This window comes from Halictus rubicundus, chromosome 14 (assembly GCF_050948215.1).
Source record: "Halictus rubicundus isolate RS-2024b chromosome 14, iyHalRubi1_principal, whole genome shotgun sequence".
NCBI lineage: Eukaryota > Metazoa > Arthropoda > Insecta > Hymenoptera > Halictidae > Halictus > Halictus rubicundus.
Genome location: NC_135162.1, coordinates 2664123 through 2680777, shown reverse-complemented (window position 1 = coordinate 2680777; position 16655 = coordinate 2664123). Strand labels below are relative to the sequence as shown.

At 37.2% G+C, this 16655-nt stretch overlaps 1 protein-coding gene and 1 long non-coding RNA gene across 4 annotated transcripts in view; both read left to right on the top strand.

Annotated features, from left to right (window-relative positions):
* Window positions 1-5456, top strand: part of LOC143360931 (neuronal calcium sensor 2) — a 602579-nt gene extending 597123 nt beyond the window's left edge. For all 3 annotated transcript variants that reach the window (XM_076800137.1, XM_076800139.1, XM_076800138.1), the window contains 2 exons: window positions 1255-1383; window positions 5278-5456. In XM_076800137.1, the coding sequence (XP_076656252.1) occupies window positions 1255-1383; window positions 5278-5454 (306 nt within the window). In that variant the 3' untranslated portion in view covers window positions 5455-5456. The remainder of the gene's footprint in view (window positions 1-1254; window positions 1384-5277) is intronic.
* Window positions 1-16655, top strand: part of LOC143360937 (uncharacterized) — a 308277-nt gene that overhangs the window by 257936 nt on the left and 33686 nt on the right. The gene's annotated exons all lie outside the window — the stretch shown is intronic.

The following is a 16655-nucleotide window of genomic DNA, read 5'->3' as shown; positions in this document are numbered from 1 at the left end:
CTTGTCCAGACTTCGTTTTATTTTTAACGCTTTTAAGGAAACTGCCCTTAATCCACTTCTTAATTAATACAGTACCTGAAGCAAAATACATATATTTAGTAAGTATATAAAAAGCAGATAGATGTGCACACATTTGTTGTTTTTTCCCCGTTACAGATGTTTAGGATATAGGGGTAGATAATGAAGGTTACAACGCGAACTGGTATAAAACGATTTAATATACGAAGGTGTCGGTGAGAAGACGCTACAAAGTCACGCGAAATCGACAGGTCGGTAACGTACGCGACGTGTCTATGCCGAACATTCGTAGCTTTCTGACACTTCTGCTTCCTGAGAACGCGTTAATAACGTCCCCGAAAACCGTTAAAATAAGGGGAGGTTCTCCACCCCCCACAAGGGCATGGAGAAAGTTTCTTCCCCCAAAACAACTGCATCCGCGGACTTCACTCATAAGGATACTGTAACGGTCGGGCCGAGGTTCTGGCAATCGTCACTTAAGGGGGCCGGCAGGGTTTGAAATCCATATGCTTATGCATGGGTCAAAACCTTTTCAAACTATCGCTTCAATATTGCAATGAGCAGTTTAAAAGTGGTCACTTGTGTTTCCTAAAAGTCCAATTTATGTCTGTATAGAGCCCAAATTTCGAATTTCTACCTCATCGGGGAGTAATTAACAATATTCGGCAGAAAATTCGAATTCTGAAGCAAGTATGACGTCACAAGATGGCTGCCGCTGAGAGATTCTCTTAATTTCGCGAGATTTAGTGTTCGTATCGAAAAAAGGGCTCTATACAGACATAGCGAAGACATGTACAAACACGGTGGTATGCATTTTTAATTGGTTACTTACTTATTTAAGACGTAAAATGTCTAGAAAAAAGGCACAGGATAACATAGCGTGACAGTCAAGGCCAAATGCCTACCGGCCCCCTTAAATGACCGGGCCCTCAACCCGACCTCCCATGGTACGCACTTGAGAAGGGTGGAATTTCCGCGTCCGAAAATTCCCACGTTCCCACGCACCATGGTCGCTACAACAGTAAAACCGTTGTATTATGTATGTCTCTGTTATTAAAATATATTTATTGCCATTCTTGTTTAATAGCGAAAAATTGTCTATTTATTTATATTTATTTATAGACATTTATTCTACTTATATGCCGAGAATAGATGAAGATCATATTTTTTGTTGCAAATAACAACCCATTGCCATTATACACGTTGTTCAAGTGTGATCATAATCTTCTGTTGCAGGAGTTTCTGCTAGCTATCGACGTAACATCTAGTGGAACGCCAGAAGAAAAACTGAAATGGGCTTTCCGCATGTACGATGTTGATGGAAATGGTGTCATCGATATACAAGAAATGACAAAAATTGTGCAGGTATTATACAATTTATAGTTACACATCTACAAAAATATAAATTTTATGAAACAATTATTTTTTAATTGTGTACACTCATGCATAGCAAAGTACGAGTAATGTGTGATTTCTTTCACTATTACGCTTTTAAGTTAAATTGTTCTAAAAGTGAACGTATTTTTGACAAATACTAAATCAAAGATGTTCTAAAGATCGTAAATACTAGGAAATTTGATTATTTATATTTTTTAGAAAATATTGCAAACATTTTGAAATAAAATTTTATGTATGTATATAATTTTTATTTTTCTGAGAAACATGTTCGATAATCATTATTAGATAATGTATTTTGTTACAATACTCAAGGGCACGCGGTTATTATAACATTACAACGAAAATATATACAGTTTCTTCGTTACTTTGCGTTATAGTTATGCTGGGATTGACGACTACGTCACAATAAATTTGTTCAGTACTATTCATGGCTAACAAACTTTAATCTCCCTTTTAAAAAACGATACATTGAATGAAATTATCATACATGAAAGTAAACCGAGGATACGCCTCGCTTGATGCCACATGGCAAAAGGAACTCGCTAGAACGCACGATGCGAAAAGAAGTGTCTCGGATGCCAAAGTGCCGCGCGCAGTACAGTGAATCTGCGTTATATGTCCGAAGCTCGGGTTTTGTCGTACTCGAGGCACTATTCTTTGATAAAGTTCCGACCATAGAAAAGAACAGCGATAGTCTACCGCCATTTACAGTCTAATTCCTGCCTTCTTTGAATTATGTGTCAAAATCATAGCGGGCAATTGCTACCGACGAGACCGTACTATATATTCTTTGATGGAGTGCCGAACGTAGTAAAGGGCAGCGAAGGTCGAGAACTCCTTTATTTTTCATTATTTTTTTATGGGACTTTCACCAACATATTCGTGGCATTTTTCTAATGAAAATGATACCATATATGATATAATTCCGATGATAATTAGTTTTTTAATGAACGATTCAAGTTTCGCGTAGGAAAGAAGGACAGCGTATGGGAATGAAAGAGACGCGAAGAGTCGAAGCGTTCGGGAAAATTTTCTGTTAATATAATTGTAATGGAAAGTAACTTTCATCGTTCATTACACAAGTAAATATTATCGGAATTATAGGTCATCAAGTTCCCATGAAACTGTTCACTATTTACTGTCATTCACTCTGTTCTTTATTTACTGTCCTCTAACGAGTATTGAAATTAATGGCAAATGTTTCATGATTTTCTCGTTGAAGCTCATGTGATAGTCAACATATCGCACATCGTTGATTTTTTTTATACGCTATAAGACTGTTGTAAGGAAAATATGTAGTTCCATTTCAAAAAAACTTCGATGACTTTGAAATCTCGTAAAAAGTGACACTGAGATAATTTTTAACCTATCACTGCATTTATCTGACCTTTCTTCCTATAACAAAAAATATCCTGTGTAATATATCGTTGTTACAGTATTAATTAGCTTTATGAGAAGTATTCATTAATTTATAATAAATAGGATGAAAATCGCTATACCCATGCTAAAAATGAAATCTTGTCAAATTTTAAAATTGACTTTATATTGCATTGTATTTGTATCGATATTATTTTTTATTGTTCACAGTTTTACACAAATTAACAATATTATCAAAATTATAAATACGAGTAAAATATTGATTAATTATCATATTATGTTTACGACTCATATGTAATTATAAATTACAACTAATATGTATACGTTACTACATAGACCAATGCTATTAAGAATAATTTTATATGTTGTCAAGGTCATCACCCTAAGTAAGGTTTTGAAGGTTTTAGTTGGGGGTCGGTGCTTACAGAAAAGTTATGGTAAAAAAAAGTTTAGCATCGTAGATTAGTAGTATTAATAAAGAAAAGAATTTTAATAATTGACAGAGTGATTGGAGTAGAGTGCAGTTAGATTTATTGTTTGATACAGCTATACAATACGCGCACGCGATACATAAGTTCATGAACGACCGACTTCTAGGCTAGACGACCACGCAATAAAACAGAAACAGAAACCCCCAAATAAAATCTTCAGAACGTTACTCGGGGTGATGACCTTGACAACATATTAAAAAATGATCGAAATTAAAAGGAGCTCCCCTAATGTAAATATTTACCCAAATAAAAAATACAAGATTCTATTTAAGAAAATTATTTTAAGTTTAAGGGCCAATAGTAGTCACGTAACTTTTGCAGAGTTAGCAGGTCGATAACTGCTGTACAATTGCCGTTCACAGCCTTCACACATATGTAGTCTTGATCCGACGGTTTTAAAGTCTGTGACTAAACTTGTCACATTTTTTGCTCTATATTATCGATATTATGAATTCTGACGCCAGAGACGGGAGTAAAGTTTTTAGCTTTATTTCTCAGAGAAATATTTCTAGTGCGCGCTACCCTCGATTTCATAAAAAAAACTCATCCAATGGCATACTTCTAACGCTAATATTACCAAATATCTGCATAATTTCGTCAGCTGATGACCAGCACGTACTGTATTGAACCTTCCTCCTTCGAATGAGCCCTTCTCCAGCGAAAAATATTCCCATATAAAGACAAAAACTTTCCTCCGGTGAAACCATTTTTCGCCTATCTTTGTCGGTAACGTGGTCACTCTACCTTATCGCAAATCTACAGAATCTTGGCCCTTAAGAATGTAAAATTCATTTTGACGTGGTGTATGTATGAATCAAATCACGGTGAACTTGTCGATCAAGGTCACTCCCTCAGATTTCAATGAGCTTTAGACATTTTGTCAAGGTCATCATTTTGAAGAACATTTCCCTTCAAAGATTTTTGCGGTCGACTTTAGTTTACAAGATATTCGCGAAAAACTATATGTACTTGTAAATCCATGAGTCTTCTTGATAGCGGACACCGCTTCGTGCGGCAGAAACATCGTACGTTGAGTATAATACAAACATATCGGTTAGGTTGTTTTAGGTTAGGTTTGGATTAGGTTTAGATTTTGAGAAGGGAGAGTAATGTACGCAGGACCATCACCGCGGCGGTCACGAGGGGGTCGGCTCGCCCTACATTACGTTCACCATCACAAACGACTCAGGTAGTATGGCCCGATCCCCTATGACTGACGTCCCTTGGACCATCGACACCGTGGTATGCGGCCCGCGCGCCATAAAAGCCCGGACGATAGAAAGAGGTTCATAATTTATCTCAGTAACACGCCTCCTCTTCATGAGGCAAAAAGAGCCGTCTGAAAGGCCCTATTGCTGTCTTGCAGTCTAAAATCGTCCGGCTGCCCGAAGATCTGTGATACATAAACATAGGTATAGGTTTGGATTAGGTTTGGATTAGGTTTGGGTTAGTTTGGGGGCCTAGATCAGACCTTTTTTTAGCATGAGGGAAATGAACCCTTCGTTGGAGAAGGGTTGGAATTATATTGGGCTCTCTTCTAAACTTCACGGCTATCCTTAGACTTTCCTGTGTGATGGATTCAGGATCTCGTAACCGAACTCACACTGGTGTCCTCCGCTGCCTTCATACCTAGGCCATTCCGTAAGGGAGAGAAACTCCCCTCTATCATCCTAATAAGGAAACTGCGTTTCCCTCCTCCCTGTGCCACGCAATGGAACGCCCCGGTGGCCCCGATGACCCCGTCGTTCGCCCGATCTAGTCCAGACCTACTCTAGACCTAACCCAGACCTAATCCAAACCTAATCCATGCATTTACAAGTACTGTTTTCAAGTTTTTTACAATTATTTCGTAAACTAAAGCCGACCGATGAAAATTTTACAGAAATCGGAGAGGAGGACCCCCCCTCTGCCCTTTTCTATAAGTTCACCAAAATCACTTATATGCTAAATTATGGAACTGAATTTAATGAATCCTTGTATCTTCTGTTTCTAGGCAATATACGACATGCTCGGAGCATGTTCTAATAACAAACCAACGGACACTGCAGAAGAAAGAGCTAACAGCATCTTTGCAAAGATGGACGAAAACAACGACGGTGAGCTGACTGAAGAAGAATTTTTAAAGGGCTGCCTTCAGGATGAGGAACTGTCGAAGTTGCTAGCCCCATAATTCACTCACTTTTGGACCAGACATCCCCACGATGTCCCATTATCAGAAGACATTCATGCAGTACTAAAGAACCGAGCAACATCCTCGAAAAGAATCTCAAACACATCTATACCTTACATACGAAATGACTCTCTTAGTAGGAGATTATGCAAAAAAAATGGCAATTATTGTTGAGTTCATCGAGAATTTGTCTCTAAACGTATAGTTCCCAGACACAGTCGGCAAGAGTGACAAAGCAAAATCGTTCCCTCCTTAAAAGCTTATCTGGAGGTGGGATCACCGTATCACCGAATTATGTAAGCTTCCGAAAGATTCATACGAGGATTTCAAATTCGATCGTCATCGACGCGGTACAAATCCCGCGTACACTCTGAGGAGGTGGGTAGTACGCACGTACGCGAACCCGAAGAACTTGAACCCGTAAGTCGACGGCTTATTTGGAGGACACCGACGAACGAGTCATCCGAATAATGGTGCCTCGAACACACTCCGAAAATCGAGGAAACCAACACCAACGATCAACGCTTTACGTTACACTAGTTACATTAGCACATCGGCATCGGATCAAACAGTTCAATGAAATTGCATTTGCACCGTTAACCGATGCTGCTACGACAAGTATCGTAAAATCGATGTTTATGGTAAACGTAATTACTAGATGTAATTCGACGGGATTTTTCAATGTTTCGAGATCAATCTACGAAGCCACTCTCGCTCGTTTCGTGAACTTGGAACAACAACGACGAAGTACTAGGATGTTTCATGGGTAAATGATAACACAACGAATTGCAAGGTGGTAATGCCGATAAGTGGGGGAGACTCATCTGTATCGTAGAAACTTCCGTCGTTGTGTACGTTTGTTTTACGCTTGTCTGAAAGGGCGAACACGTCGGTGTTTACATTCGTGTTTACTGAGAAACATAGTACGCACTGTTCACAGTCCCCCCAACAATTGTTACCATTGTGCTTGCGTATTTGATTTTAACCGATCGTGCACGCGGAAGACTCTTTTTTACGTAATGCACAATGTCACGTTGTATAGAATACGATACAATTTATATATATACACCTGTTAAATTATAAATGTTATCAATTGCGGAACACCATACGTGTAACAATGTGCACGTGAGAATCATTAAAGATCATTTCGCAATATGCGTCGGATTGAATATTCCATAAAGGAAAGGGGAACCCGAGACATTTATCGTACCAATGTATATGACTTGAAGATAAGGACGAATAGTTAAATGATAACGATGATGGTAGAGTGGAGGTTATGAAGTTTCAAGCTCGATAAAAAAAAAAGTAGCAGTAACGCCGTCTTTTTCAATTTTACTCATAGATTGAACATCGGGTCGCGGATATAATAACATGCAATTAGTTTACAAAAGAGAGGGTCGTATAAATTATATAGTTCACAGCTGATACATTGATTTACAATAAAGGGAGTCGTTTATCCCTTTCGATTATCGATTTCCAAATCGATTATCAAACTATTGAATTCTAGATATATATATGTATAGTGATTTCTGCTACAGCAGTGATGGGCACAGTAGGAGCCCCTCAAACGCCTGCTTCACCCACCAACCTCTCTTTCATGCAGCGCGCACCTTCGTCGCGTTCGCTGGTGTCTCGCGTGTTCGTTGTCCCACAGTAACGGCGCTATGGTAGGGACGGTTTTGATCTACACCAGTGATGGGCACGGTAGGGGCCTCTCAAACGCCTACTTCTCCTACCAACCTCTCTTTCATGCAGCGCGCACCTTTGTGTCGTTCGATAGTATCTTGTATCTTCGTTGCCCCACCATACGTATCATAGATACTCGTGACAGGCGAAGCGCATCCTTTTTCCATGGTAACAGCGCTTACTGGAAAGGGACAGTGGGCACTATGGTGGGGACGGCCTTGTCTCAAAAGAGACAAAAATGCCCATTCCTGTGCTACAGCTTACCGGCACGCCTGTAAAATTCTACTATTTCCCTTATTCCTAGGAAGGTGTATGATAGCTTTATTTACATCTAACGTCTCGATCGACTAATTACTAATACGTATTCGTTCCGTTACATAGAAACAATTAATCTTACTGTTAATGTAGCTTAACGTACACAGGGGTCATAAACCTGTGCGAAACATTCAATACTTGGCATAAAGACATCTATTGTGGAAAATGGACAACACAATTGGTTCTCTTCAAGACCAAACAGTAGAAAAAGAAGTAGAATACCGATTCCGTTTCTGTCGTCTGGTTCTGCATTTACCATGGTGATTCAATCTTTTATCCGTTTACTCAATCACTAATATTCATTTTTTCTACATTTTTTTCATTCATTGATTTCTACTTTACGAACGAGAGATACGTTTGTCTTTAGTGTTTTGCTTGAGAGCGTGATGGTGTTGGACACTTAATTATAATGACCGTACTGTCGGTTATAACAACTATTAGCGATAACACTCGACCAAACGCGTATTACTACTAGGTCGATACAGTAGAAAAGTAATTTCTTCTCTTGAGCAAAGATTGTCATTAGAGTACTTAAAAATTTGTGACTTTATTATATAAATTTCTTCTAAAATATCCTCTCATTCAGACATTTGCGAGAGGTTCGTAATGTTAATATCGAATCGTCGAACATGAAACGGCTATTTATGTACCGACATGCACGCCGTGCATTCGAAGTACTTGGGAAACGCTTGCATCATACAGTCGTGTAGTTCTATGGATATATCAAAATATGCGTGCATCATTTCAGGGCATAATTGCTCGCACGTGATCTCGAAAGAACGGTTCGTATCAACGTTATTTGCCTTCGTTTACTGTTATTCTTGAATTTCAATGATTCTCGTTGCAGCTAGACCACGGTAGGTGTCAGCTAATCAGAGTTCTTGCTCAGAACTTTTGCGTTCTTTTACTTGAAGAACTGTTGCGATCGCCATTTCGCGCTGTTATTTTGACAAATAAGTTCTACGGAAATGCTACAAAATTATTCGAAATACACACTGTATATTCGCGATCCGGAAACAAAGCCGTTGGGATCATGTTCATCTAGCTCAGAGCTGGACAACTTTTGGCCCGTGGGCTAAAGGCGATTTCCTTCTTTCTTTGTTTTTGACGAGTTGGTCACTCCTGTTGATGGATTCCCCGTTAAACCTTGGGGGGGGGGGGGAGATACGCGAAGCTCCCCGGACCCTCAGACGTCCCGTAAGGGGACAGCCGGAGGGCCGGATATACCCACTAATTCTACCCCGATGGGGCTAATAGGGGGGAGTGCCTGGAACCCAATTCGGACGCAACGGGCACCCTAGTCTCTCATATGCCGTCCGGGGGCGGCAAAGAATCTCCCTCCTGCGACTACCTTATGCTACTTAAGACACCGGCACCGGTCATCCGCCCGGTGTCCCCCTTCCCGTGGGTCGCTCGGCTGGGCGCCACGAGCCCAAGCTTGTGACAACCGGCGTCACCCCACGTCCCCTTCCATCGTCCGAGGTAGTGGAGGCCATAGTTTCTGCCCCCGGGCGCAAAGGCAATTTCACCCGCTACTTTTCTATCACTACTAGCAATTCCCACCGGCGTCGTCAGATCAAGACTAGTGCGTCCACTCTAACTTTCCCTTCTACCGCGATATTCCCTACACTTCCGCCGCGGCCCGGTCACGTGACGCGTTTCGACTCTGTCGCGCATACTCCGGTACTGACAGAGAGGGGGTACCATTGTCCCCTCAATTCGTGCTCCCTCCCCTCATCTGGCGACACTGAGAGTAGGATCGTAAAGCAGCGACGGGGAAGAAGTTGAACAGCTCTGGCCTAGCCAATTCGGCCCTGAAATCATAGTAACAGTTTCTGATAAATCCTGTATATATTAGGCTAGATACATATCATCGCCTCCTCTTAAAAAGTAAATCGAAGCAATAACTTCTACTTTCCTTCTTTTCACTTCTTACGCGCTTCAATCAAACTTTCCACTATTTCAGTAAATTTTCAAACAAGGAAGCATCTTACTTATTCACGCAATACTTCGCATATAACGCGCACTTGTTCTTGCGCAAATATTCATCTTTTAAATCTATTATAATAAGAAATGTATATACGTATATAATTATTGGGTATAATGTATAGGAGGAAGAAAACTGATTATTTTTTTCGCTACAGTTTTGTAAATCGATCACGTTTGCTGTTTAAAAAAAGAAACATCAATAATGTTGGTTTTCCTTCGAGATTAAGCAGCAAAGGAACTTCACAGAGAAGACAAATCAGAAAAAGAAACGCGCACGTTGCTTCCTATTCTTGTTTGTTGGGATCGCGAGTAGACTAATGACAACAACCCATGCGTAAAATTCTTCGCGAAAGTAACAAAGTAAACGAAAAGAAGAAAAAAGAACGAAACCATCTTTCCGCCGACGTTGATTTATACTCATTCCAAGACCAAGATCATTATTACGTTCTGCATGTTACTCGTTAACTAATCTCGGTATCTCGTTACTCGGTCCTTAATCTTTCGCACGATTTCGAATAAAATTCAAAGAGATTGCAGAGCAAAGCGGTCGTAATCGTTCGAGAATTGAAAGTGCAGCAATGACAATCGAAATAATAAATTTCCTTGTTGAAAGAGTCGATGAATTTTATAAAGCTTAAAAAGAAACCTGAAGTGCATTATATCTTACGGAAGCATCGTTTCGTCTCAGCTTTCATTTTCCAACGTGGCATACTGAAGAAAAAAGAAAAAAAAAATAAGTGAACGAGATAACCGTATCTGTGAAACAAAACCGGCGATGGGGTCGGGTGATCCATAGACCTCGAAAAACGGATCATTTCTCGCAACAATATGATTTTAAAAGTCTTGTAACATCAACGACTAAAACGGAAAAAATTCGATACTTTCTAGTTTACATAATATTTTGAAAGCTTACTTTTAAAAAGAATAATGATAACATATTGTTGTACCATAAAATGTTTTAGAATTTCGATTTAATCGTCATTTCCGTTTGAACAGAAGATCCATATATACAAATAGTGTTGTTAATAATTACATTTTAATTTTGGTGAGGTTTAATATATCGTGATGTAACTTAACAAAATAAAAACAAACTCATCTGTTTCCATTTTGCTTTACGGATTTCGAATACATACACGTAAATGTATCGTTAAACACTAATTGGAACAATGAAGTCGACTCGTTCCAAGAGAATAAAATGCTATCGTTCATGTGTAGTTATGCGCGATAAAACGCATTACTGATCTTCATAGAATCCGCTACGAATACCGCGGTGAAGGTGGCAGTCAATTCAGACTAAAAATTTAACGAAACAAGGTAAAAGCGACAAAGATAATTACAGTGCATATGAGAAATTTAACTACTTATGCTATTCCTGCAATTTATGCAATTTTATATTTTTCTACGCCACTCATTCTATCATCCTCTCCTCCTCTCCTCAATTGCAAATACTTATCGCCTATTCAGACAGTGTTATCGTTAGACTGCAGATCTTTATGGCGAAATAAAAATTGTTGGCTATCAATTGCAAGCAACTCTTCTTTAACACTTATTCTCTTCTTTAACAATTTTAATACGTTGAGGAAAAAATATTGACATTGTTAAATTGTCTTAATGGTGACAGCCCATGTGATGCCCATGGTCACAGCAACGCAGTGTCGCCATATCAGGACTTGTGTCCCTACTCTGACTTCCCCTTCTACCACGCTTCCGTCGCGGCCCGGTCACGTGACGCGTTTCGGCAGAGAGAGGGTAACTTTTTCCCCTCAATTCTCGTGCTCCCTCCCCTCATCTGGCGACACTGCAGCTGCGCGCAAAGCTAAGGGCAAGCGGAGTGCCGTAGCTGGCCACGTAGCTGTCACAATGCGTGTGACAAGTACATGCAGCCTTAGGCTTCGTGCCCGCCGTACCGCGTACGCCCCGGACAAGAAAATCGCTGCCCACACGGGCAGACACTGAACATCTCTGTTTTAATGTTTCTACTGTTTCAAGTTATACCAACTCGTTTTTGCCATAAATGCATAAAATCCGCAGTCTAGTTATCATAAACAAAAAATCTATAGCGAAGTCAAAGAAAAAATCGATTGTGACTCTTTGCTGCTTGCTAAATTGAAAAAAATTGTATCGTTTCCACTGTCCTCATCAATTCCCGTTTTACAATTAGATTTGTAAAAATTAAATATTCGCGAGAATTCTTGTTCCCTGATTGCTATAAAAAAAATGAAGATAAACATCGCTGGTTCAGTCTTTTCAACCAGTAAAGTCGATTCATTCGTTGACTCTGACCAAGATAATACTGTCTCCATCAATATACTATTCTAGTCTTTATGGCATATGTACATTCATCGCGGCATCTATTCGAGATAGATTGGTAGGCTACGGAATTTATCTGAAGTGCAGATTATGTTCGTCTATTGACTACAACGGAAAATAGAATGTAAAAGACAGCTTATTCTAGACAATACTATATTACTAATCTATTCTTATTCTGCTCCTATCCTTTTTCAGTCCCTTCCCTCCAACATTTTCACACTGCTTACAAACATTCGATAAATTACGAATCGTCTTACCAGTATCGTCTCAGCAGTTGTAACATGTTTATGCGACGAAAATCATACTCCAAAGGAAAAAAAATACTACCCTTTTAATGGAAGCAGACATGCAGCAATTCTTGATACCCGCGATACTCTCGAGTTTCCGGTATACCTTTATCAAACAGAAATGAATAAAACATTGTTGTTAAAACCTTTTAACTGAGGATGAGTTGATCTAACTATTCATTTTCTTTTCAATTCAATGGTTAATTGTTTCGCTCGATCGAGTTAAACTTCACCTTGGCAACCCAGAAACTTTTTAACTTTTTTTTTTAGATAATCCTGTAGATCTTGACGAGAAAATGCCAAAAATCCACGTTTTAACCCTTTGCACTCGAAGCTATTTTAACTCCAAAACCAAACATTTCTTCCGACCTAGAATATTTCCCTTCTATATACATATATATTTTTGTTATGTTACAATACTGAAATGCTTAGTAATTCATTAAACACAAACAAATTTAATAATGTAAAAAATATTTTGAATAATGATACTGCAATTTTCACTGGCGCCTTACAGTCGCCATTCGAGTGCTAAAGGTTAATATGAGGAATTCAGCCAAGGTGGAATTAAGCTCTTCATCGCGTCCTGGTGCCTATATTGGTATAAACTGTATTGTTGATTGTAATGAAACTTCTGCCATTTCAATTTTGCTTGTCTTTCGTTACGTTTCCGTAAGTGTTCGTAATTAAAAAGTCACACAATTGAAAAGTTAATTCCTTCAAAATATATACTTTCTCTGTCCAAATATACACTTCTGTCAGTGATCGTAAACATGTGAAAAACGTTTCTCTGGGAATTTTTTCCTCTTATAAGGTACAATGAATTTTCTACAAATGCAAACAAAACGACAATCATGTAAATGAAAGATTAAATCAAACTTTTCGAAACAGAACAACGGTGTAACAAAATAGATGAAATATGCATAAAAAATAGGTAAAAGAAGTGTTTCCTAACATAAACATTGACAGATATTGTGTATTTGCTTAAAGAAATTCTTGTGAAAGTAGTAAAGTATAAACAACCACATTATTCATTTTTCTTTAATGCAGAGATGCAAGGAAACGCGTATTCTAAAATCATATGTTTGACGAATTTCAATCGGAAACTAAACCTTGTATGATTCCGAATGAATTAACAATATTTATTATTCTTTCTTATGTAATTAAAAGTTCGACCTTAACCTATTGTAAAAACGCAATACCTAAATATCGCTGTTATTTTCAAGATTATTTAAAGGTTATCAATTTAATGAAATTATTTATACGTAACTTTATAGTATTGTTACTGACGTAAAAAGTTTCATGTTCCTAACTTTCTTGGAAATTTCGATCTCTAGTTCTAACAGAGATCATTAAATATTGTATTTCTGACAAAACTTAATAATAAAATATACGACTTTTTTAATTGAAATTTCAATTTTTCGGTATCTCAATAATCAATAAATAATTGAGAAAATAATGAAGAAAATACTAATTCAGTCAATGCATTAAATTAATTAAAATATATTTATCGGAAATCAGAGTTGATGCGATATGATGCTGCTAATTGAAAAAGTACGGTGGCGAATTTGTGTTTATCTTTTCTCCTACGCATACCGTATCATTTTTACCGCGGCAGACATTATTATAGCTTAAACAATTATAACATCGAGCTATAATATAAATTTTTCAGGTGTGAACCGAAGTTATATAATAATTTATTTGCTTATATACAGGGTGACAAGAAATGATATGTAGAAACGGTTACAGCGTGAATCGGCGAAGATGTATTAAAATAGTTTGGTGCAAAATTGACCTTGACCGACTTTTTCAAGGTCCAATTTTTTTAATGATGGTATCGTGTTCTACTCGTCGAGAGGAACAAACTTCTTAAAGGAACCATGGATCAATAATGAACCGTTCTCTTAGAAAACGACTTTAAATTTTCATAAATTATTTTACTCCATATGTCAACAGGGTATCCCAAGATGATATAAACGTAGAATGAGTGAGTCTACATGAGAAAACGTACAACATATTTTTTTCATTTGTCTCCCCCTTTCCGAAAAATTTGAGTTTGGAAATTCGGCGAACACGCGTGCTATTGAATAAAAATCGTCTGACGCGTCTGTTTATGACTTACTAATTCTACTTCTGAAGAACGGGCATGCGAGCTGGACGGATTTTTAAAGTCAATTTTCTCGAAAACGACGTTTCAAATGAAAAATATGTATTCGATACTATCGACTTATTTTTTCGTGTAGTGTCATCCCCTCCACGTTTACACCGTTTTGGGGCATCCTGTTGACATATGAAATAAAATAGTTTACAAAACTTTGAAGTTGTTTTTTAAGAGAACGGTTTACTTGAGACCGATAGTTCCTTTAAGACTTTTGCTCTACGCGATGAGTACTATAGGTCAATTTTGCACCAAACTTTTTTTAACAAATCTTCGCTGATCCTAAAGTGTAGAATCACGCTGTAACGGTTTTTAAACGTAATTTCTTAACACCCGGTTCATGATAACTCCACTTAAAAGCTTCCCTCAGTTAACGATTCATTTTATACTTCTTATTCAACGAAGTTTTGAAGGACGTGATATACGATGTAGTCGCAAACCAATTTTTGATGCATCTATTGTTTATGTCGATGCTAAAATAATTAATAACGAAGTCCTCAATTTTTGATTATCATTTTATCTTGAGCATATTTACAATTTTTATTTTGTGCAACAATTTCTTACGAGTATATTACAATTATTCAACAAAATTGTGTTACACTCAATATTGTGTTATTAACTGACAAATACATATTTAGTTAAATATTTAGTTCGTATTTAGTTAAAAAAAGACTATTATTTTATAATTTCTGGAGAACTTGATTGGTACATCGTCGCATGTAAAAAACAGTGACATGAACAAAATTGTTATTGTGACTGAGATTGAAATGAACATTTAAATTATTTTGCATCTCATTTAAATATATTGATAATACTGTTCGCCGAATCCAGTCTCATTTTGTCGCACAAAGTATGCAGCTCAACATTTAAAAAATCAATATTTAATTAATGCTGTGATTCCAGATGGATCGTGAATAAACGGAAAGTAAATATTGAATGATGAATTAGAAGTAACGTAATACATTTGTCTAATAATCTATGTGTGTTAGAAGACAGCTGTCAATATTGTTTATAACACTCATCTATGAATTTCTGTGGACTTCGCAGATACCAATAATGTGTAACAGCATCACTATGCCACTTTCATATTGCTACGTATCTTTGATTTTAATGTTTAGGGATAACGACACTCTGTCGAATCGAATTATGTGCAATTGTATTTGCGATTCTTCCTCTTAAAAAGAAGATTCTACCTCTTAAAAATTTCGTAAAATTTCAATTAGACCAATATACTGAAACTCATAAATGGATCGTGAAGTTTGAAACTTCGTAGAGTGCTCCTGAATACGTATACATAATTGTAAAAGAATGATACAATGCTGCCGTTAATTAAATCTTGTCGTTATACTTTTCAGAATATTATACAATAATAAATATTTTTCACTAAATAGTTGCTCTGAATATGATCAACTAATTTAGTTTCCAACGTACAGATACCTACTTATTTACCATGTTCGAAAGGTCTTACTTACAAACATTTCAAACTAAAGGGTTTTGATATAGATTTTTGTTGAAACAAAAGATGTTGAATATATTTTCTCATTGCCAAGCACTGTTCGTCTTGTTCACTATTAAGTATTGCTTTCTGGCTGACGTTGCTTTAACAAATTATGTAATTGAACACGATAAAAGTTTACATATTTATGTTGCATTCGGCATCTTTCTAAATAAATCGTATCAATACAATGGCGTCTCAGATTCGCAATAAAAAGTTAAACATTGTAATTTTCTTTTCGTAGTTAAATAATACGTAAGAAATTCTGATCAGCCCGTACGGAATTTATGAACACCACTTGAAATAATATATTCATTGCTCTGGTATATTTTAAATTTTATTATTATTTGAAGTGCAAGATTACTAGGTTATAATAAAAAATACTTGCAAGCGGTTGTGGATACATTAGTTACGCAAAATAGATATTTACGAACAGTTATAACCATTCGATGATATTATTTAAACGAATGGCTAAACTTGACTTCAAGAAACCAGAAATTTTTAATTTTTTTTATATAATCCTGTAGATTTTGACGAGAAGATGTCAAAAATTCAAGTTGTAATCCTAGGGGATCAGTAGTTCAAAAGTTATGCGTGTCTAAAGATTTGCATTTTTCTACGTTTTTGACAGGTTTTAACAGGTTATCAAGATATCGTCCAATTAGCTTGCAAATCTATGTTATCAACATCACCGTGTGTTTGTACTGCCATTTAGCGACTTCGCTCGTTAGACGACGCACGACGCCAAGTACATACCAACATGGCTGCGCCCGTACCTGTCAAAAATACTGAAAATCGCACAAGTTTAAACACGCATAACTTTTGAAGTACTGATCTCATAAGATTAAAAATTGAATTTTCAGAATTTTCTCGCTAAAATACTCAGGATTACATAAAAAAAGTTAAAAATTTCTGGATTCCTGAGGTGAAGTTTTACCAAACGAATCTGTCGCAGTTAAAACAG